The following is a 19,111-nucleotide window of genomic DNA, read 5'->3' as shown; positions in this document are numbered from 1 at the left end:
ACCCATGTGAAGTGGGACCCACGAGAGGGGTTCGATGGAGGTCCTAACCCATGGGATGTGGGGCTTGGGCTATAAGATAAGGGGATTAATTCGCCATGCTTTATCAGTTCGAGTTTTTAAAGCAAGTGGTTAATTGTCCTACATCACACTACCTCTCCCCTTTGTTCTCTTGCTTCTTTTTTGATACGATTTTGTTACAAATAGTGTTTAAAATATCGGTATCACATCCTTGGGATACAAATACGTATCCGTTATCGCACGGGATATATCGTTTGTGTCGGGTAATTTATCACACTTTTTGGGAAACATTGGAAAAATGGTTGAATTTTTCAATGAAACTTTAGGGATTGTTAAAAAAAGACCTTAATACACACTTTTAATCATAACATCTAAAAAACAAGTGCACATAATAGGTTTCCTTTGTATAGGGTCCTGGGCTATGCGTTGTCCGAATGAACTAATGCAACTATATTCAAATTCATTGCATAACATTTAGAGTGTATGTGATGATCATTTCATCAAACACTTCCAAATACTTCGAAATCAGTCTCAATTGATAGCTGGTTGAAGGGAAAATTTGAATTTTTTTTAAAAAATATGTATTATTAATTTTAATTAAAAAAATGATTTTTATTTTGCGATAATTGACAAAGGACTTAACAAATCAGGAGATCAGCTCCCATACATGCTTGATTTTATGTTTGGAGTGCAACATTGCAAGCAATTTGGGAGAAATTACGGAAATTTTGAATTTTACCAAAATCGGACCACCTACACTCAAATTCGAAATTAGAGTGTATGTGATGATCATTTCATCAGATACTCCTAAATACTTTGAAATTAATATCAATTGCTAGCTGGTTGAAGGAAAATTTCAAAAAAAAAAAAAACATGGAGAACGTGAAGAACCCATGGATATCGAATTCAAAGATCTAACTCCATTATTTTTCATGCAAAACACGAAGAACCAATGGGTTTATAGCCATTTGACATTGATTTAACATAATTTCAACAAAAAAAGGGATTGAAAATTGAAAATGCTCACTAGATCGAACATGTGGGATATATCGGCACTAGCTATGCGTTTTGTATTGCACAGGTGGGATACAAGATATATCATGGGACATATCGACCAATATCGTCGATATTTAAAACATTGGTTACAAATAAGAAATGAGACTTGTCAGAAAAAAAGAAAAACAAGAAAAAAGGAACTCGGAAGGGTTGGTGAAATGTTGCGAAAAGGGGATGCGGTTGGAAAATTTGAATTTTCCTCAATTGTTGGGTGAGGTTGCGATGTCTCTGAAGTTCTTTTTCCAAGGATGAGGCTAAGGCCTCGTTTGTTTGTTTGTATTTGGAATACATTGGATTCCAAATCCCAAATACACTGGAAGTCAATGCATTTGGAGTCCTCAATTATGTTTGGCATTCTATAATTGGAATGCCCTAGAATCTAAAGTTTTTGTTTGGTAGTATGTATTTTGAAATGATTGAAATCTTATATTATATTCGCAGAAGTTGAATTTCATTAATTAAATAATTTACAATATCTAAAAACGGTATATATGTATAACATTGTAGATAGTCATTATAATAAGTCTAAGACATGCGTTTTGGGTAAAACTTGAGTTAATTCCAAGTCTCAGGTGGGCCACAAGCGTGCAAACAACAATTTTTCAATAGGTTAATAAGTTTTAGGTCAAAGGCAATCACGTTGGGGGCCAATGATGTGTACCTGAAATCTACTTCCACCATTAAATGGGTCATCCATTGTTATACCCAGAGTCAAAAATTCAAGTTGAGTTCTGATTCAGGTCAGCCCAACTAAAGGAAACAATTGCGAGAGAAATGTCCACCCTTGATTTTTATGAGGCCCACCTTCATATATGTGCTATATACCCACGTTGTCCCTCAATGTGGGCCCCACCATAAGGGCCCCACCATCTTAGGTGAGGCTAGGCTGCACCTAATCCACTCCCCTCTATGTGACATTGTGTACTGACTAACGGTATAAGAAAAAAATACTAAAAAATAATTAGTTCAACATTGAATTTGGGCCATAGTACTATACCCAAAATCCACTCTCGCGTTAGGCATGTCATCTAACTTTATGCCTAGGGCCAAAAATTCAGGCTAACCTGTGATTCAAGTGGGCCGCACAAAAAGAAATAGTTGGGAGAGAAATGTTCACCCTTGATTTTTACAAGGCCGACTGTGAGGATTATGTGAAATCCACTCCAATCATTAGATGCTACACAAAATTTTAGGCCTGGGTGTCAAAAATCATGCCTTTTCATGATTGAGGTAGGCCATATCAGGGAAAACAATTTGAAGGGTCCCTGTTTCACTGTATGCTGATTCCAATTGTGTGGTCCACCTAAATCAAGAATGGGGTTGTTTTTTTGTCGTTGAGCCTAACATGAGGTGAAACACCTGGTGGCCAAAGTGGATTTCACATAAACATCATGGTGGGCCCACCTGCTAACCTTACCCCGTCACCACCATTTTAGGCAGTGCAGTGGGGAGAGAGGTCCCTCTGTGCGATTCTCCCACCAGAGGGAAAGATAGGCAGAGCCTCAAATTCCCTCAAATCCCAACAATTTGCCAGGATCTCAAATCATGGATTTTGGGAGATTTGGAATGCACTGGATTCCAAATCCTTTTCCCCCATTTTGCTACCAAACACAAAAAGGTGCAGTTTGTATTTCAAATGCATTCAAATACACCAAAATCCTCACTGCCAAACGGCCTGTAAAGATGTTGAGGATTCTATGTGTGGTGAGAAGGGCTCTCCTCCTAATTGTTTCCCTATGATTTTTTTTTTTTTTTTTTTTTTAAATAAAAAATATTGGCAAGTCATCAAGAGTAATGTGATGGATTACGTTTCTGAGTTCCATGACTGAGGTTGTCTTTCAAATGATTTAGGGGTGTCCTTCATTGCTCTTATTCCTAAAGTCAAAGGGGCGGAAATGTTATAAGGTTTTAAGGCCATTAGCCTAATTGGGGGATCACACAAAATTGTTACTAAAGTTTTGGCTCTTCGGTTTTGAAGGGTGCTTGCGCAAGTTATATCTAAGAATCAAGGGGTCTTTGTATTAGGAAGACACATATAGTGCTTTGATTGCTTATGAATGCATTGACTCTAGGTATAAGGAAAGGAAAGGCAGGATAGTTTACAAACTTAGCATAAAAAAAGCATACGATCATGTTGATTGGGATTTTCTTGACTACACGCTCGACAGGTAGGGTTGTGGTTAGAAATGGAGGGATTGGATGCGGAATCGCATGCAATTGGCATATTTTTCCATCTTGGTTAATGTGTCACCAAATGGTTATTTCAAGTCTTCAAGGGGCATTGGCCAAGGTGATCCTTTATCTCCTTATCTTTTTGCTATGGTTGGTGAAGCTTTGAGCAAGAGGCTTCATAAGGGGGAGGTATGGGGTTTACTCGTAGGATTACAAGTTTTTTTGTTTTTTCCACTGGGTGTTCGGTCTTTTTTATACCGTGCTTGTAGCTTGTGAAAAGCGGTTACTTTGGTTCACTATATCTTCAGTAGAGGGGTTTCTTTCTCCTTGGGAGTTGGTAACCACATTCATTTTTGGATAGACATTGGATGTGGAGATCGGGCTTTTCAAGAAGATTTCCCTAGTTTGGCTCGCATCGCTTCAGACATGCTTACTCAATTTGTGGGGGCTTGTTCATTTGGTCTCCTCGTCGTAGGGACATGTCAGATGAAGATATTTTAGAGTTATCTGCTTTATTGGACTGGTTGAAGAGTGCGGTTCCTTTGCTAAAAGGACTTTCAATGGTGTGGAATGCTCATAGTTCGGCCGCTCCTCCACGTGATCTTTTTACAAGTTGATATGTGGTCCACCTCACTCCCATTATTTTCCATATCATTTGTGGTCTTATGGAGACCCTCCAAGAGTGTCGGCTTTCAATTGGCTAGTGGGAAGAAAGAGAGTGCTGACCATTGATAATTTGTGAAGGAGGTCCCTTGTCCTTCCCAACATATGTTTGATGTGTATGGGAGATGCGGAGTCGATTGATTACCCTTCATTTATTGTGGGTTCCCTCGAAAGGTGTGGGACCATTTTCTGGATGTTTCCCATATTGCTTGGGTGATGTCAAATTCTATTGTGGATCGGTTGTGGGCTTGGCATAGAGTAGTGGTGCGAAAAGTTGTGGAGATTGCTTATCTTCGCAGTATTTTTGGCCCATTTGGGGGGATCATAATAGGCGTTGTTTCTGGAATAGGAGTTCTACGCCGGAAGAAGTTATTAAGGAAATTAAAGTTAAGTGTTTTTAGTTGGGCTTCTTATATAAGGCAGTTAATTTTCAATCTCTCATCTTTTTTGAGTTGTGGAGTTGGGTTGTATTTTTTCGCATTTTTGACGTGCCTGTTAATAAATTTCAATTCTCTCTAAAAATTAAAAAATAAAAATTGCTAAAGCTAGTCTTTGATCTTCTTTAAGAGAGAGGGGTGGAATGCTTTCATTAGTGGACTTCCTAGCCTGAGATTTGTTAGTCTAGTCTTGTGTATCTTGTTACTCATAAGAAAATGGCTCTCTCTTAAAAGGAAGAAGAAGAAGAAGAAGTGATGCAGGATGAAGTTTTTTTGTCATAATGTGATGAAAAAAAAATTTAGATTTTCAGATTATATAAGCAATGAATCATAAATTTCAGCAATCTCAAAATAATCCAAAATAGTAAACAAGTAAACAATATATTAGATCCTAGGCTAATACATGCTCATAATAAGAACTATTAACACACTAAAGCAATCGGTTCCAATGGTATTAAGAAACCCCCAAATTAACATGGGGCTAATACTAACTTTCAAGGGAACAACTCAAATCTAACGAGTGTTTACCCAAAAGAGAGAGAAATAGGCTTTGGGAAAATTGGGGAAAGAGTAGGGTTTCACAATTGGGGAAAAGTTGGGTTTAGGTTTAAGGTTAGATTAAGGTTTAGAAACTAGAGTTTTTAATGTAGCAATAAGAGGGAATCAAGGGGAAAACTATGGAATACAAGTGGGGAAGAGGGAGTGCATATTGCTTTGGGAAATTTGGGGAAAGAGTAGGGTTTCACAATTGGAGAAAAGTTGGGTTTGGGTTTAGGTTTAGGGTTAGATTAAGGTTTTGAAACTAGAGTTTTTAATGTAGTAATAAGAGGCAATCAAGGGGAAAACTGTGGGATACAAGTGGGGAAGAGGGAGTGCGTACGGCTGGCCGTACAGTCACGTCCATACGGTCGTACGGCTGGCATACGGTCAGTCCCAGCTGCGTATGGACTGATTTGTTTGAGATTTTAGAATGGTATAGGTTTTAGCTCCTTGGATTGTAGGGAAAAGAAGAAAGAGTAAATGGTTGATGGATTGAAAGAGAGAAGGGAAAGTTAACTACGAGGTGTGAAGCCTAGATATCTCCTCCTTCTCAGGAAAGTATTTTTACAATAAACCTCTCTGTCAAAAGCAGTTTGTGTCTAACCCCTTACTTATTACGAATACCCCAATGTGAAACATAAAACCAAATAAACATGTAACTAAAGCCTCAAAAGTAAACTAAATGCTCATTAACCAAAATTACTATAATCCTAAGTGTCCGATAGATCCCGATGATGTCCATGATCAAGGCGGGCCACAACGATCAAGCTGTATCCAACAGTCAAAACTCGTCCAAAACTCATCCAAGCTCGTCCTCCATGCAAAATCCACAAGCATCTTCCCAATGTGGGGTCTTCGATGATGCTCGTACATGCTATGTGGGGTCTTCAGCTCTAGATTCGAACGGGTACTCACCTAGCCACAGGGAGACTGGGGCTCACCTCCTTTGATATGTTTGTAATGGCGTGCGTGATGTGATGTCCCCATCAACTCTCCTCGGTTGAGAAGAAATCGCCTCCCACGAAATAAAGCACCGATACCGCTTAAGTGAATCTGGATCAATGCTCTGGAACTCTGTCTCTGTGATCCACGTACTGTTTGAAATCGGCCTGTTCTTCCACTTCACTAAAAACTTCTGAAACCCTCCTCGGTATGTGGAAACTACTTGCTAATCCAAGATTTCCTCAATCTCCTCTCATCTAGCAAGTATATATGGCAAGGGCGGCAAAGCGGGGAACACAAGTCAGGTAATGGCCATGGGTCCTGGAATAGGTCTGGGTCATTATGATGGTCAAGTGAAGTGCTATGAGCTGTAGCTGGGGACCCTGTATAAGGCACAAGATCTTCTGCATTGAATGTAGAACTAATCCCCATGGAAGACAGAAATCTATAATATACACATTAGAACCAATTCGTTTCAGTATCTTATAAGGTCCCGCACTACGAACCTGTAGTTTCTTAATGGTTCCATGATGAATTCGCTTTGGCCTAATACAAACCATCATGCAATCGCCTACTTGATACTCTTTGAATCTACGATGAGAGTCAGCAAAAAGTTTATAGCGTTTATTGCTCGTATTGATTCTTTGTTTGATTTCATTATGTAATGCATGCACGTGTTGTGCAAAGGACACTGCAAACTTTGATGGCCTACGTGATAATGACATGGGAATGAGGTCGATAGGTTTTCTAGGCTTATAACCGTGTACAACTTCAAATGGACTCATGCCTATAGACCTATTAACTGAACCGTTATATGCTAACTCTGCAATAGGTAATACTGCTTCCCACGTCTTAGCGTGATCACCCACGAGACATCTCAACAAATTACCAAGGCTTCTATTAACCACCTTTGTCTGGCTGTTAGTCTAAGGGTGATAAGCCAATGAAAATTGGAGCCTTGTTCTCATCACGTGCCAAAGTGTCTTCCAAAAATAACTCATGAACCTAATGTCCCGGTCAAACATAGTGGTTTTGGGCAAACCGTGCAAATAGACTACCACTTCAATGAATAGCTTTGCGATGTTGGATGCATCCGATGTCTTAAAATATGGATGAAAGTGGGCCATTTTAGAAAAACGACCCACTATGACAAAGATAGAATCGTGCTTCTTGATAGTCTTGGGAAGCTCAAGCACAGAGTCCATGCTAATGTCTTGCCATGACGCATGTGGCACTGGCAAAGGTGTGTATAACCAAATGTTTTACTTCTTTTGCTTTGCTAGCTGACTAGTACAACATTGCCCAATAATTTTGGCAACGTCTCGCTTGAGACTTGGTCAATAGAATCTATCTTCCACAAGGGTAATGATCTTATCATGACCAAAGTTACCTGCTACTCCTCCGGCATGAAACTCCCAATCAAGAAAATCCCAAAGAGAGGTATGGGGAATACAAAGTTTGTCACCTTTAAATAAGAATTTATCATTCAGGACAAATCCACTGTCATTCCTCGACGGCTCAACCAAGAGCGATGCATATGCCTTCCCAAAATCTAGGCAAGCAGGATATTCATTTCTAAGTTGCTTAAACCTAGTAACCTATAAGCTCATGGACTGTAGAAGCGTCACTCTATGACTAAGGGCATCTGCATGTTTATTTTCGACCCTGGCCTTATGTTTCAATACGAACGAGTACTCCTGAAGAAACTCAACCCACTTAGCATGCCTTAAGTTCAGCTTCTTCTGGGATTCAAGATAATGTAATGCTCATGATCGGAAAACAAGACAAATTCTTATGGTAGCAGATAATGTCGCCAATGTCTCAATGACTGGACTATCGCATAGAACTCCTTGTCATAGTTAGAGTACTGTTGCTTAGCCTCATTCAACTTCTCATTAAAGTAAGCAATGGGTTGCCCTTCTTGACTAAGCATACCTACACCCGATGCATCACATGCAACTTCAAAGACTTTAGAAAAGTTTAGAAGGCGCATGATGGGAGCTTCACTTGTTTTGCTCTTTATCTCATTGAATGCTCTAGAGGCTTTAGTTCATGTGAACTCTCGTTTCTTTATGCAATCGGTAATAGGAGCCAGGATGGAACTAAACCCTCTAATGAACCGCTTGTAAAAAGTTGCTAAGTCGTGAAAGCTTTGCACCTCATGAATATTGTGCGGTTCAAGCCACTCTATTATGACCCTGCCCTTCTTAGGGTCTGCTCTCATGCCCTCAGACGATACTATAAACCCTAAGAAAATAACGCTTTCGGACATGAATGTGCACTTCTTAAGGTTGGCATAAAGCTTTTCAGTTTTGAGGATCCCGCAAACTTGCCTTAGATGGTGGAGATGTTGTTCCTTTGATGGGCTATAGATAAGAATGTCATCGATGTACACAACAAGGAACTTACCCATAAAGGGTCTCAACACCTGGGTCATCACTCTCATAAATGTGCTCGGGACATTAGTCAAGCTAGAGGGCATGACTAGCCACTCGACCCATCCTTCATCTTGAAGGATGTCTTCCATTCATCTCGTAGGTGTAAACATATTTGGTGATACCCGCTTTTGAGTTCTATCTTCGAGAAAATTGTGGCATTGGCCATCATGTCGAGCATATCATCAAGAAGCGGTATAGGAAACCAGTACTTAACTGTGATTTTATTGATGGCCCTACCGTCCACACACATGCGCTCAGTGTCATCTTTCAGTGTCATCTTTCTTATGCGTGAGAAGGGCGAGCACTGCGCACGGACTCTACTCTCATGAATGAACCCTTTTCTTAGAAGCTCATCAACTTGCTTGTTTAGTTCCGCATGCTCCGCGGGGTTCATTCGGTAACGAGGAAGGTCTTTCGACCTTGAGACATGATCTATGGCATACTGGATGTCCCTCATGAGTGGAAGCTCATCCAGTAAGTCATCAAGAAAGACATCGCTCATCAACAACTAGAATCGCCTTAGATGGCAACTCTACTCTCACCCTGGGTGTAATCTCCCTAACCACAAGGGCATACACCTTCGAATCTACCTCAGTCTCTTTTCCAAACTTTTCGGCATTAATGATATGAAGAGACTTGGGTTGGGATTTCCTCACTTCTCTGGGATCACCCTTTCCAATGTCTTCTTAAATTCTGGGGTGCTCTTGGGTGGAAGAGGATTTAACTTTATCTTCTTACCCTCATACATGAAGGAACAAACCTTCGAGCGGTCGAATATTGTTACATCACGATCAAAGAGCTAAGGCCTATCCAAGATGATGTGGCCTACATCCATAGGAAAAACATTACACCAAATCAAGTCTTTATAAGATGCGTACTGGACGGGAACAGGACAACGTTGCGAGATTGGCGTAGAGGACTCATCAACCCATGCAACTCTATAGGGTTGAGGGTAGAGCTGGGCATCGGACCGAGTCGGATCGGATTGGGCCCAACCCGATTCGATTCGAAATTTGCAGGGTCAAACCCGAACTCGATCCGATCCGGCACCGAGTCCGGACCATCTTACTCGATCCGATCCGATCTTCTGCTGGCCTGAACCGATCCGAGTCCGACTCGGTCAGGAAAATCAAGTCGGATCGGATTGGACAAGGTTCGGATCGTTATTTTTTTCAACGGTGTGAAAATTATTATTCTCATTGTTTTTTATGGTGTGATCTACTTGATTATTGGATACACTTAAAATTTAGTATCAACCCCTAAATTAATATGGAAAAACTGATGGACGGTGTGGATAAACCAAAAAATTCAAGACGGGCCCCACATAGTTTACTCATTAGGATAAAACGGTGAAGCTCACGCCAGCTGCGTACATAGTTTCTTGAAGAAGCTTATACTTGTGACTTCCTAAAGAAGCTTCAAGTACAGGCTAACACCTATACTACAGCTGCTCTAGCCGTACGTGTAGCTAGGAGACGAGCACTCTCTAGCTAACACCAAATCGGATTTTGAGTAAACTCTGTTGGGCCCACAGTGAATGTATCTGGTCTATCCACGCCGTCCATCCGTTTTTTCATCTTATTTTAGGGGTTGAGACCAAAATTTAAGCATACCCAAAGATCAAGTGAACCATACCATTAGAAATAGTTGGAATAATGACTTCCACCGTTGAAACCTTTCTAGGGCCCACAGTGATGTTTATTTCTCATCCAGCCTGTTTATAAGATCACACAGATATGGATGAAGGGAAAACACAAATACAAGCTTGATCCAAAACTTCAGTGGCCCCCAAGAAATTTTCAACGGTATATGTTCAATTCACACTGTTTCCTATGGTGTGGTCCAGTTGAGGTTTGGATATACTTAATTTTTAGGCTCAAGCCCTAAAATTATCTTTTAAAATGGATGGACGGAGTGGATAAAATACATAAATTACGGTGGACCCCACAGAGTTTACTAAGTACGTTTAGCCTACTGAGTTACTCAGTACGCAATCCGCTGCCAGCTAACAACAGCTATACGTCTGCTCTTGGGTACGTGTCACTCGAAGACGAGCACTGACGCTCCTCGAGCTCTGAGTTGTATGAACGGTTCAAAGGAGATCAAAGTTACATGAGCCTTACAGTGATGTATTTATTATATCTACACCGTTCATCTATTTTCAGAGATCATTTTAGAGCATGATCCAAAAAATGAATCATATCCAAAGATCATCTAGACCACACCATAAATAGAAGCGGAGATAATGATTTTTTCACCGTTAAAAAATTTGTAGGATCCACCTACTAATATGAGATATGGGGAGGGGTGAACTTGTAATTTACTAGTTACCACACTCGGTGCGGTCCGGATCGAATCGGATCGGATCCAAACGGATCGGATTTCGGTTCGGTTCGGTCGGATTTGCTACGTACCCGAATCCGATCCGATTGTCGTTCAGATCTGATCGATACTACCCGAACCTGACCGATCCAGGCCATCGGTTCTGTTCGAATCGGGGCGGATCGGGTCGGATCGGGTCCATTTTGCCCACCTCTAGTTAAGGGTGAGGACTAGGCTTTAGGCCTAACTGAGAAATGGTGCTTGCAGAGACCACATTTGTACGACTACCACTATCGATGATCATTTTGCAGTTTTTCTCACCACATTTGGTGTAAGTATAGAAAATGGTATTCTTGTGCCAATCATTAATTCTCTTGGCCTAAGCTAAAGCGCACTTGACAACTGCAAGTGATACGGTCTCCTCTTCTTCTTTATCACTAACACCAATTACATGATGTTATTCTTCTTCTTCACAGTCACCCTAGCCATCTCAATCTTCTTCCTGCTCTGCAATCATGAGGGCCTTAGTTTGCTCTTTTGTGGGACATTAGTAAGCGAAATGGCCATATCCTTGGCAGTAATAGCACCGCTTGGGTTTGCCTCGTGAACTGGTACTGGCGACTCCTGTACCCAAAGTCTTTTTGGTTACTTTGAGTGCCAGCAGAGGGTTTGGGTTGACTCCCAAAGTTAGACTTTACTCCTTGGTGAGTAGTCTTAACATTGGACTTACGAAAGTCAAACCATCTCTCAAAAGGCGGTTTCAAGTACTGCTCAAGTTCTTGCACCAATCGATACTCATGCTCAAGAGTGCCAACATCGTGAGAGAGAAGCTCGCGCTGAATATTGGATCGGAGGCCCATCCTAAATCGCGAAAGAGTCACTATTGGGTCATTGACATTACATCTCATCATGTACTCTTCAAATTTGGTGATGTAATCCTTCTCGGGCATTGTTCCCTGGCAAAGGGATTGCCATTGATCCATTAATTTCTGGTGATACGAAAGAGGAAGATAATTTTCCTTTAGTGCTTTCTTTATCTTGACCCAATTTACAATTGGGTCTTTTCCAGATCTTTCTAACTTGCACTCAAGATTGGTTCAAAACAATTTAGCCTAAACCAGCAACTTTATCTTGGCGAACCTCCCACGATGGCGATCAGACATCTCATGCCATTCCAAGTAATGGCCCATGTCCGCAAGCCAGTCCAAGAAAGCCTTTGGGTCCAGATGATCATCAAAACTAGGGGCCTCGATCATCAGAATCATGGTGGTCTAGATACCCTCCATAGGGTAGTTGGGCACACACCCCATTATGGCCAACACCTTGGCCATGGCCTCTTCCATGTCCACCAACGTGACCTCCCACGTGAACTTCCTCTGCACCACCCACTTGCTAAACGATTGGAGGCCCTTGAGGCTCAAAGCAGGATCAATAATCATATAGCTTAGCTAGTGACATTAAGAGTTTCGAGAATCTGGTCTTGGCTCATGGTGGTAGGGTGAAGACCAAAACAATGCCCAGATCGCATGGGCTTGCACTAAAACCTAAGGTAAAGACTCGACACGATCATAGATGATCGTAGACAACTCAAGATGACCCTATATGACTAAAGAGACACTTTTCCCTAAATCCAACAATGTAACCAATGAAACGCCCTAATACTCAAAATTTCGCAATGTAGGATGGAAATAATGGGTGCTGAGAAAATTCAGTAATGGTATAATTGAAGGAATACCACTAGTATTGTTTGCAATATGCTAAAATAAATACTAGGACTAAAACTTCAGCAATACACCATGATAAACAACTAGTACCTGAAAATTTTAGCAATATACATATGGGATAACTGACCTTAGAATGTCACAATATGATGATCTACACTATGTATAATGATGAACAATCCTATTTTAGATTTAAGATGAATCTACCCTATGTTTACCTCGCTCTAATACCAAAATTTGATGTAGGATAAAGTTTTCTGTATTAAGCAGTGTTTGAAATATCGGTATTGTGTTACGTATCGTACCCCTGGGATACGGATACGTATCGGTTATCGCATGGGATATATCGGTTGAATCGCGTAATGTATCGCTGTTGTTGGAAACATGGGGAAATTGGTTGAATTTTTCAATGAAACGTTAGTGATTGTTAAAAGAGACATCAACACACATTTATAAATCAAAACATTACAAAAAATAAGTGCACATAATAGGTTTTCTTTGCATGGGGTCCTAATCCATGCATTGTCTAACTGAATTGATGCAAGTATATTCAAAGTCTATTCATATAGTTTATAAATGTAAGAAGACGTGTAGAAACACAAACAATACATTCAAAAGCAAAAGAAGAATCACTAGATCGGGTTATATACATGTTTGATTTTATTTGTGGATACAAGGATTGCAACCGATTTGCAAGGAAGTGGGAAATTTTGATTCTTTTTTATTTTTTATTTATAAATTTTCCGCAACTCGGCCCATCTCCTCCAAATTTGGAAATTGAAGCTCCCAATCCATGATTTTTCATGCAAAACATGAAAAACCATGGATTTGCAACAATTTGACATTGATTTAACATGATTTATAGAAAAAATGGATCGAAAATCGAAAATGCTCACCAGATCGAACATGTGAGATATATCACACTACTTGTGAGTTTCGTATCGCACACGTGGGATATAAGATATATCGTGGGATATATCGGCCAATATCATCGATATTTAAAACACTGGTCTTAAGGTGATAAAACAAATCAGATTTCTAGATTATATAAGCAATGAATCATAAATTCCAGATTACAAATACTCCCTATGAAACATAAAACCAAATAAACATGTAACTAAAGCCTCAAAAGTAAACTAAATGCTCATAAACCAAAATAACTATAATTCTAATTGTTCGATGGATCCCGACAATGTCCTTGATCAAGGTGGGCCATGACGATCAAACCGTATCCAAGGGTCAAAACTCATCCAAATCCAAAACTCATCTAAGCTCGTCCTCTATGCAACCCACAAGCATCTTCCCAATGTGGGGTCTTTGATGATGCTCGCACATGCTATGTGGGGTCTTCGATGATGCTCGCACATGCTATGTGGGGTCTTCAGCTCCACCTATAGACTCAAACGGGTACTCGCCTAGCCACATGGAGACTGGGACTCGCTGCCTTCTTTGATATGTGTGTAATGGCGTGCGTGATGTGATGTCCCCATCAAGGAGGAGGAGGACAACTCATAAGGCGTTGGTGAAATAATGCTAAAGATCATCTCCGTTCTTCAAGTTCTACTGGGAAATACTCCAGTCTATCAAGTCTTTCTTGATTGTGAAGCTTGTTCAGTCTTGAGAATATTGCTAGGCCAAGATCATTTGTCTGGCTTCTAGTTGACTTGGCTATGCTTGAGATTGGCATATTCCAAGTGAGCTTACGTCTTTTTTAGTATAATAAGACGGTGTTGTTTCTTGGGACTGTGATGACTCTCTCTCTCTCTCTCTCTCTCTCTCTCTCTCAAGGTAATGAGTTAAGGCCAAAGTGACTGAACAAACTACAAATCCGTCCCAGGGGCACTGGAAAGAGGACACCTAGCAAGCAGCTTTATATTTGAGGCCCACTAAGTTACATCTGATTCAGCCCTGACGAAGACCTTTGAGGCCGATCTATTCCAGTTCCGGAAGCACCACTTGTTTCTCTCCTTGTAAGGTCCAAAATACAGCCAATAAAACCAACCTCCAAAGCAGCCTCCCTTTCTTTCCAATCCTATCCCCGTGCTAGGCGAAGAAAAGGCCCTCATGGAACCCGCATCACCTACGACACCGCGAACTTCGCCAAGAACATTGCCTGCATCTCGCCAGTGAAAGGTTAAAGGGGCATGTGATCAACAATCGTTGTGATCACCGGTTGTTGTGATTTCAAATGGAGAGTAATAGATGTTATCCTTGATTACTGATGTGATTGTGTTTTTATAAATTGGTCATTTGCGTGATTACCTGTCATTAATGAATGGTCTGCCATAGTATGTGACATATAGCCATTGTGGCCACCCATTGCTGTATTTCCTTTGCCATCTTAATACTTGTTCTCCTTAGTTACTATAATTTTTGGATATGACACTGTTTACCTGTGTTCAGTGAATGGTTTGCCATATCATTTTTTGAGTTTATTTCCATCTTTTGTGTCACTTAATGCATCTTACATTCAAACTTTGCCTTGCATCTTAAGATTACCTCTCTTACTTTCTCAGGTTGGTTGTTTAGTGAATTACATGCAGTTACATGACTAACAGTTTGCGTCAAGGAAATGTGATGCTCCTTAGTAAGTTAAAATTCGGTGTGCATACTTATTTTACTATCTCATTTTTTCAGGTCACTAGTTCATTGAATAAAATGCAATTGCATGCCGAGAAGTCCATATCAAGAGATGGACATTGCAATATCATTGTATCTGTACCTCCAACAAGAAGTGATGTTCTTCATGCTTGTGACGTGATGGAGGTATTGATTACAATATCTTGTTAACAATTATGGTGTTGCTGCATCAAGTATCAGTTTCACTTATCTTTATAGTAATTTGATGATTGTTTCTCTTAAGGATGTGGCCATTGCTTATGGATTCAATAGAGTTCCAAAAACAAAGCCAGCATCCTTGACACTGGGCAGGCAGCAACCGTTGAACCAAATCAGTGATCTCATTAGAATGGAGGTACTGATAAAACATACGACTGTGATTCTATTATGTGGATTCCATTTTCCTTTTTTCTTCCATTGAAGAGTTCTTTTTCCTCTTTTTAAATGGATATATGAGTTGCCTTTCTGAATTATGGTAGACTGGCTAGTGTGTTTATTTTCTTTCCATTTTCATGACCATTTTTTGATACAGCTAACGCAATATGTTTGCAAGTGATTGTTTTCTTAATCTATACAATGGGATTGTGTGAATGTGAAGCTACTCTATTTTGGCTTGGGAATGCATTGTCTTATTTCTTGAAGCTTTGATCTGAATGTGCTAAGTTTCAGACTGGATGTAACAAATATGGAAGATGAGCTTATGAAAGGGGCATGGAATGTGTGCGTGCATATGCATGCATGGGTTTGTCTTCAGGGTAGCAAAAACTTTTAGTAAAACTGAACAAAATGAAATACCAGAAAAGAAGCAGATGGGAGATGGTGAAATGCCATCCCCGACTTGCAACTGCTAGATCACAACATCAAAACCCAATAACCAATAAATCTTACCCTCCACCCAATAAATTATATTGCCCTTAACCTTTGCAAAAAGCATCTCTATGGAGACAGATCTATTATTGAATGCATGGTTATTCCACTCTCACCAAATAGTCTACAACTCATCAACACCGCCAACAAGGGCAAGCGCCGTGGAATATTTTTCTTCTTACTAGCCTTCCCTCCTTTCCAAGCGAAGAACAAATCATTTGATCTAAGTAGGCAGCTCATCTCAAAGAGGATAAGTAAATCACTCCAAAGTCCAAACATTCATTGCAGCATAACAACAGATGAAAAGATGGTCAACCCATTCAGGGCCTCTACGACACATAATACAAACATTATTACCATCATTCTCTTCTCGCTCAAATATCAATTCTAAGGATCTTGTTCTCAGTCACCCAATAACAATAACTTGAGGACCCTTGTAACCCCAAATAAGACCCTTGGTCAAATAAGAAGGAAGAAAAGCGATGTCGCCATGAAGCATTTGTAGATATTAATGCATGGATTTCAAAATTTGACTTATGGCTACAAACTCCTTGCGTTGCTGGCTACAGGTTTGCGTTGCTATGACTGTGAGGCAGCTAGAAACAAGATACAAAGTTGATCACAGATTGAAGAAGAAATGACCGTGGGATGAGATTCTAAAATCAAAGAGGGAAGGAGGCATATGTTGGCGAGGTTGTAAGGGAAGTAATTGGGCTCTTCGTGGAGGAGGTATGATGATGAATGTTAGCCTATTTGGAGAGGCAATCTACAAAAAAGTATGGTGAATAGGAATGGGAATGGTTTCCCTGGAATTCCTAATAGGAACGAGGTTCTGACATGGGGACGATATTCTAAAATTGAAGGAGGATGAATATGTTGGTGAGGGTGAAGGGAAGTAAATGGGTTCTTCTGGGTTAATGGTGGTGAGGTATGACAATGAATGTCAGCTTCAATTGTAGAGGTGCCTACAAAAAGTAGTTGAATGGGGAGGGGGATGGTTTCCTTGGGATTTCCTAATAGGAATAAGGTTCCAACATATAGTTGCACGAAGTGCAAAACGAAGCGGCAACAAAGTTCGAGTGTGGGAGCAGGGACGCATCTCTTTCAAAATGAAACAAGTGTAAATGGTAAGAAATGTGAGCGAGGGTGTGAAGTGGGGATTCTAAGTTGGAGCAACACTTAGAAGAATCCTACAAGTTCCATGCTATTTGCGGAGGCAATGACTAGGATCCACCAGTAAGCCAGATGATAAGCTGAAAGCACTGGTGATGTAGGACAATTAACCACTTGCTCTAAAAGCTCGAATTGATAGAGCATGGCGAATCAATCCCTTTATCTTATATCCTAGGCCCCATAGTGCATGGGTTACGACCTCGGCCGAACCCCCAAGTGGACCCCACTTCACATGGGTTCAACCTCACACGGGTGGGGCCTGCCTCACGCGAGCCACCCGTTTCACATGGGTTGCTCACCCTGAGTGTGCCCCTACATCCCACAGGCCACCCCACTCGAGCCCGGTGTGAAAACACTCCTGCATTAACTGGGATGGAGCTATTAGTAGGTTAGGTGGAAGTTGAAATGATTCAAGTTCAAATCTACCTAGAAAGGAAGGGAATCTATTCGATAAGGGAGGTAAATTTTCTATTGGAGGAGATGGGAGGTTTTGGTGGGACATTTGGCATGAAGATCATCGATTGGTGGATTTTTCTTTCTCCTCCTCTTCTCTTCTTCCTTTCCATCAACAAAGAGGTGAAGGTATCTAAGTGTTATGAATTCATTGGGAGCGATGTGGCATGGAATGTTGTTATCTTTGGAGATCTTAACGAGGAGGAGGTAAGGTGTTGTAGGACCAATGCATGAACTCAAATAATGTTAAAGATCAATCAACAAATTTAAATTAATTAATGAAAACTATAAATCTTGCTACTATCATCATAAATTTCAAGATTCTATGAGGAAATCATGCTTAGTTTAAGCCTAAGTTGCCAAGCATCATCCGACAAGACCATTAAACATGAGAAACTAGGATTTAATGGATGTAGAAACATCCAAATAGCATAGGACTAGGCCTATTTTAAAGGGGAAGGTCTAATACTACCTAGGTTTTACTAGATTTGGGTGTGGGTGAAGCTAGGGTTCGGAAAGATTGGGGAAAAAGGTGAAATTAAGGTTAAAGTGGGGAATTGAATAAATGGATTAAAGGATTTATGTATTAGGAGGTGGGAATTTGGGTTTTGGATGTAGGGAAATTAGGGATTTTAGGTTAATTGTAGGATTTGAAGATCTAGGGTTTGGGAATTTGGGGAAATTGAGAGATTTGGGATTTTAAGGTTGGGGTTTTGGACAATGGAAGATAGGGTTTTAGAGGAAGGATTCAAAGAGAGAAGGGGGAATAGAGGTATGGCCATATGGACCAGCCCGTGGGCTCACACGTGTGGCCATACGGTCACATTGTGGGGTTTGATCAGCTAAGGTTTGGTCTGTAACCTTGGTGTTTTGAGGGAAAGGATGAAGAAGAAAAAAGGAAGGTGTTGGGATAGGTTTTGGATGAAGAATTAAGGAGATTTCAACAAAATACCTCGCACGAAGAACTCAAAGAAGGATAATTGGAAGCCTCGCACTCCTGTGATCGAAGATGGGCATCACACTGATCTTTGTTCCAAATCACATGGAACAAGTCTTCACATAGCATGAAAAAGAAGAAACAAAAGCATTTTGTTTTTTTAGAGAGAAATCCACCATGGAGAGGTCACACTCCCCTCCCCCCTATATATCTCAAGAACTTTTCAAAATTACAAAGTAGATCATGTTTAATGACTTTTGACCAAAATACCCTAGTCTAATGAAAAAACAAATAAAACCACTCACAAGGTGTCCAAAGCATAAATCAATGATAAACTAAATCCTAAAACATAAATGTCCTATGATGACATGAATGGTTCACGATTAATGGCCAGATCATGTAATTCATGTGATCCAACAGCCCGATCATCACGTCCCTCAAATCCAACGGTCCAAATCGTTCCTTAAAGCAACTCATGTGCATCTTCCTAGTGTGGGGTCTTCCACATGCTCGCACATGCACATAGGGTCTTCAAAATTGATACTCGCCTAGCCATAAAGAAACCGGGGCGGCCCGCCTCCTCTTCTAATATGTACGCAAAGGTGTACATGATGTGATGTCCTCATCATTAGGTCTTATGTCGAGCTTCTAGTAAGCTACATGATGCCCATCTTCACTATTGACATAAGTTTCATCTCATGTAGTGGGACGACATTCTAAAATCAAAGAGGGAAGGGGTGAGGTTGAAGGGAA

The 19,111-nt window shown here is 40.6% G+C and overlaps 1 protein-coding gene across 1 annotated transcript in view; it reads left to right on the top strand.

Moving 5' to 3' along the window:
• LOC131216990 (phenylalanine--tRNA ligase beta subunit, cytoplasmic) overlaps nucleotides 1-19,111 on the top strand; it is a 70,370-nt gene that overhangs the window by 22,094 nt on the left and 29,165 nt on the right. The window contains exons 12-13 of the mRNA XM_058211645.1: nucleotides 14,947-15,075; nucleotides 15,173-15,283. Coding sequence (XP_058067628.1) covers nucleotides 14,947-15,075; nucleotides 15,173-15,283 — 240 coding nt within the window. The remainder of the gene's footprint in view (nucleotides 1-14,946; nucleotides 15,076-15,172; nucleotides 15,284-19,111) is intronic.

Source organism: Magnolia sinica, chromosome 10 (assembly GCF_029962835.1).
Source record: "Magnolia sinica isolate HGM2019 chromosome 10, MsV1, whole genome shotgun sequence".
Taxonomy (NCBI): domain Eukaryota; kingdom Viridiplantae; phylum Streptophyta; class Magnoliopsida; order Magnoliales; family Magnoliaceae; genus Magnolia; species Magnolia sinica.
Note: the sequence above shows the minus strand (reverse complement) of the source record. Positions and strands in the feature narration are given on the sequence as shown.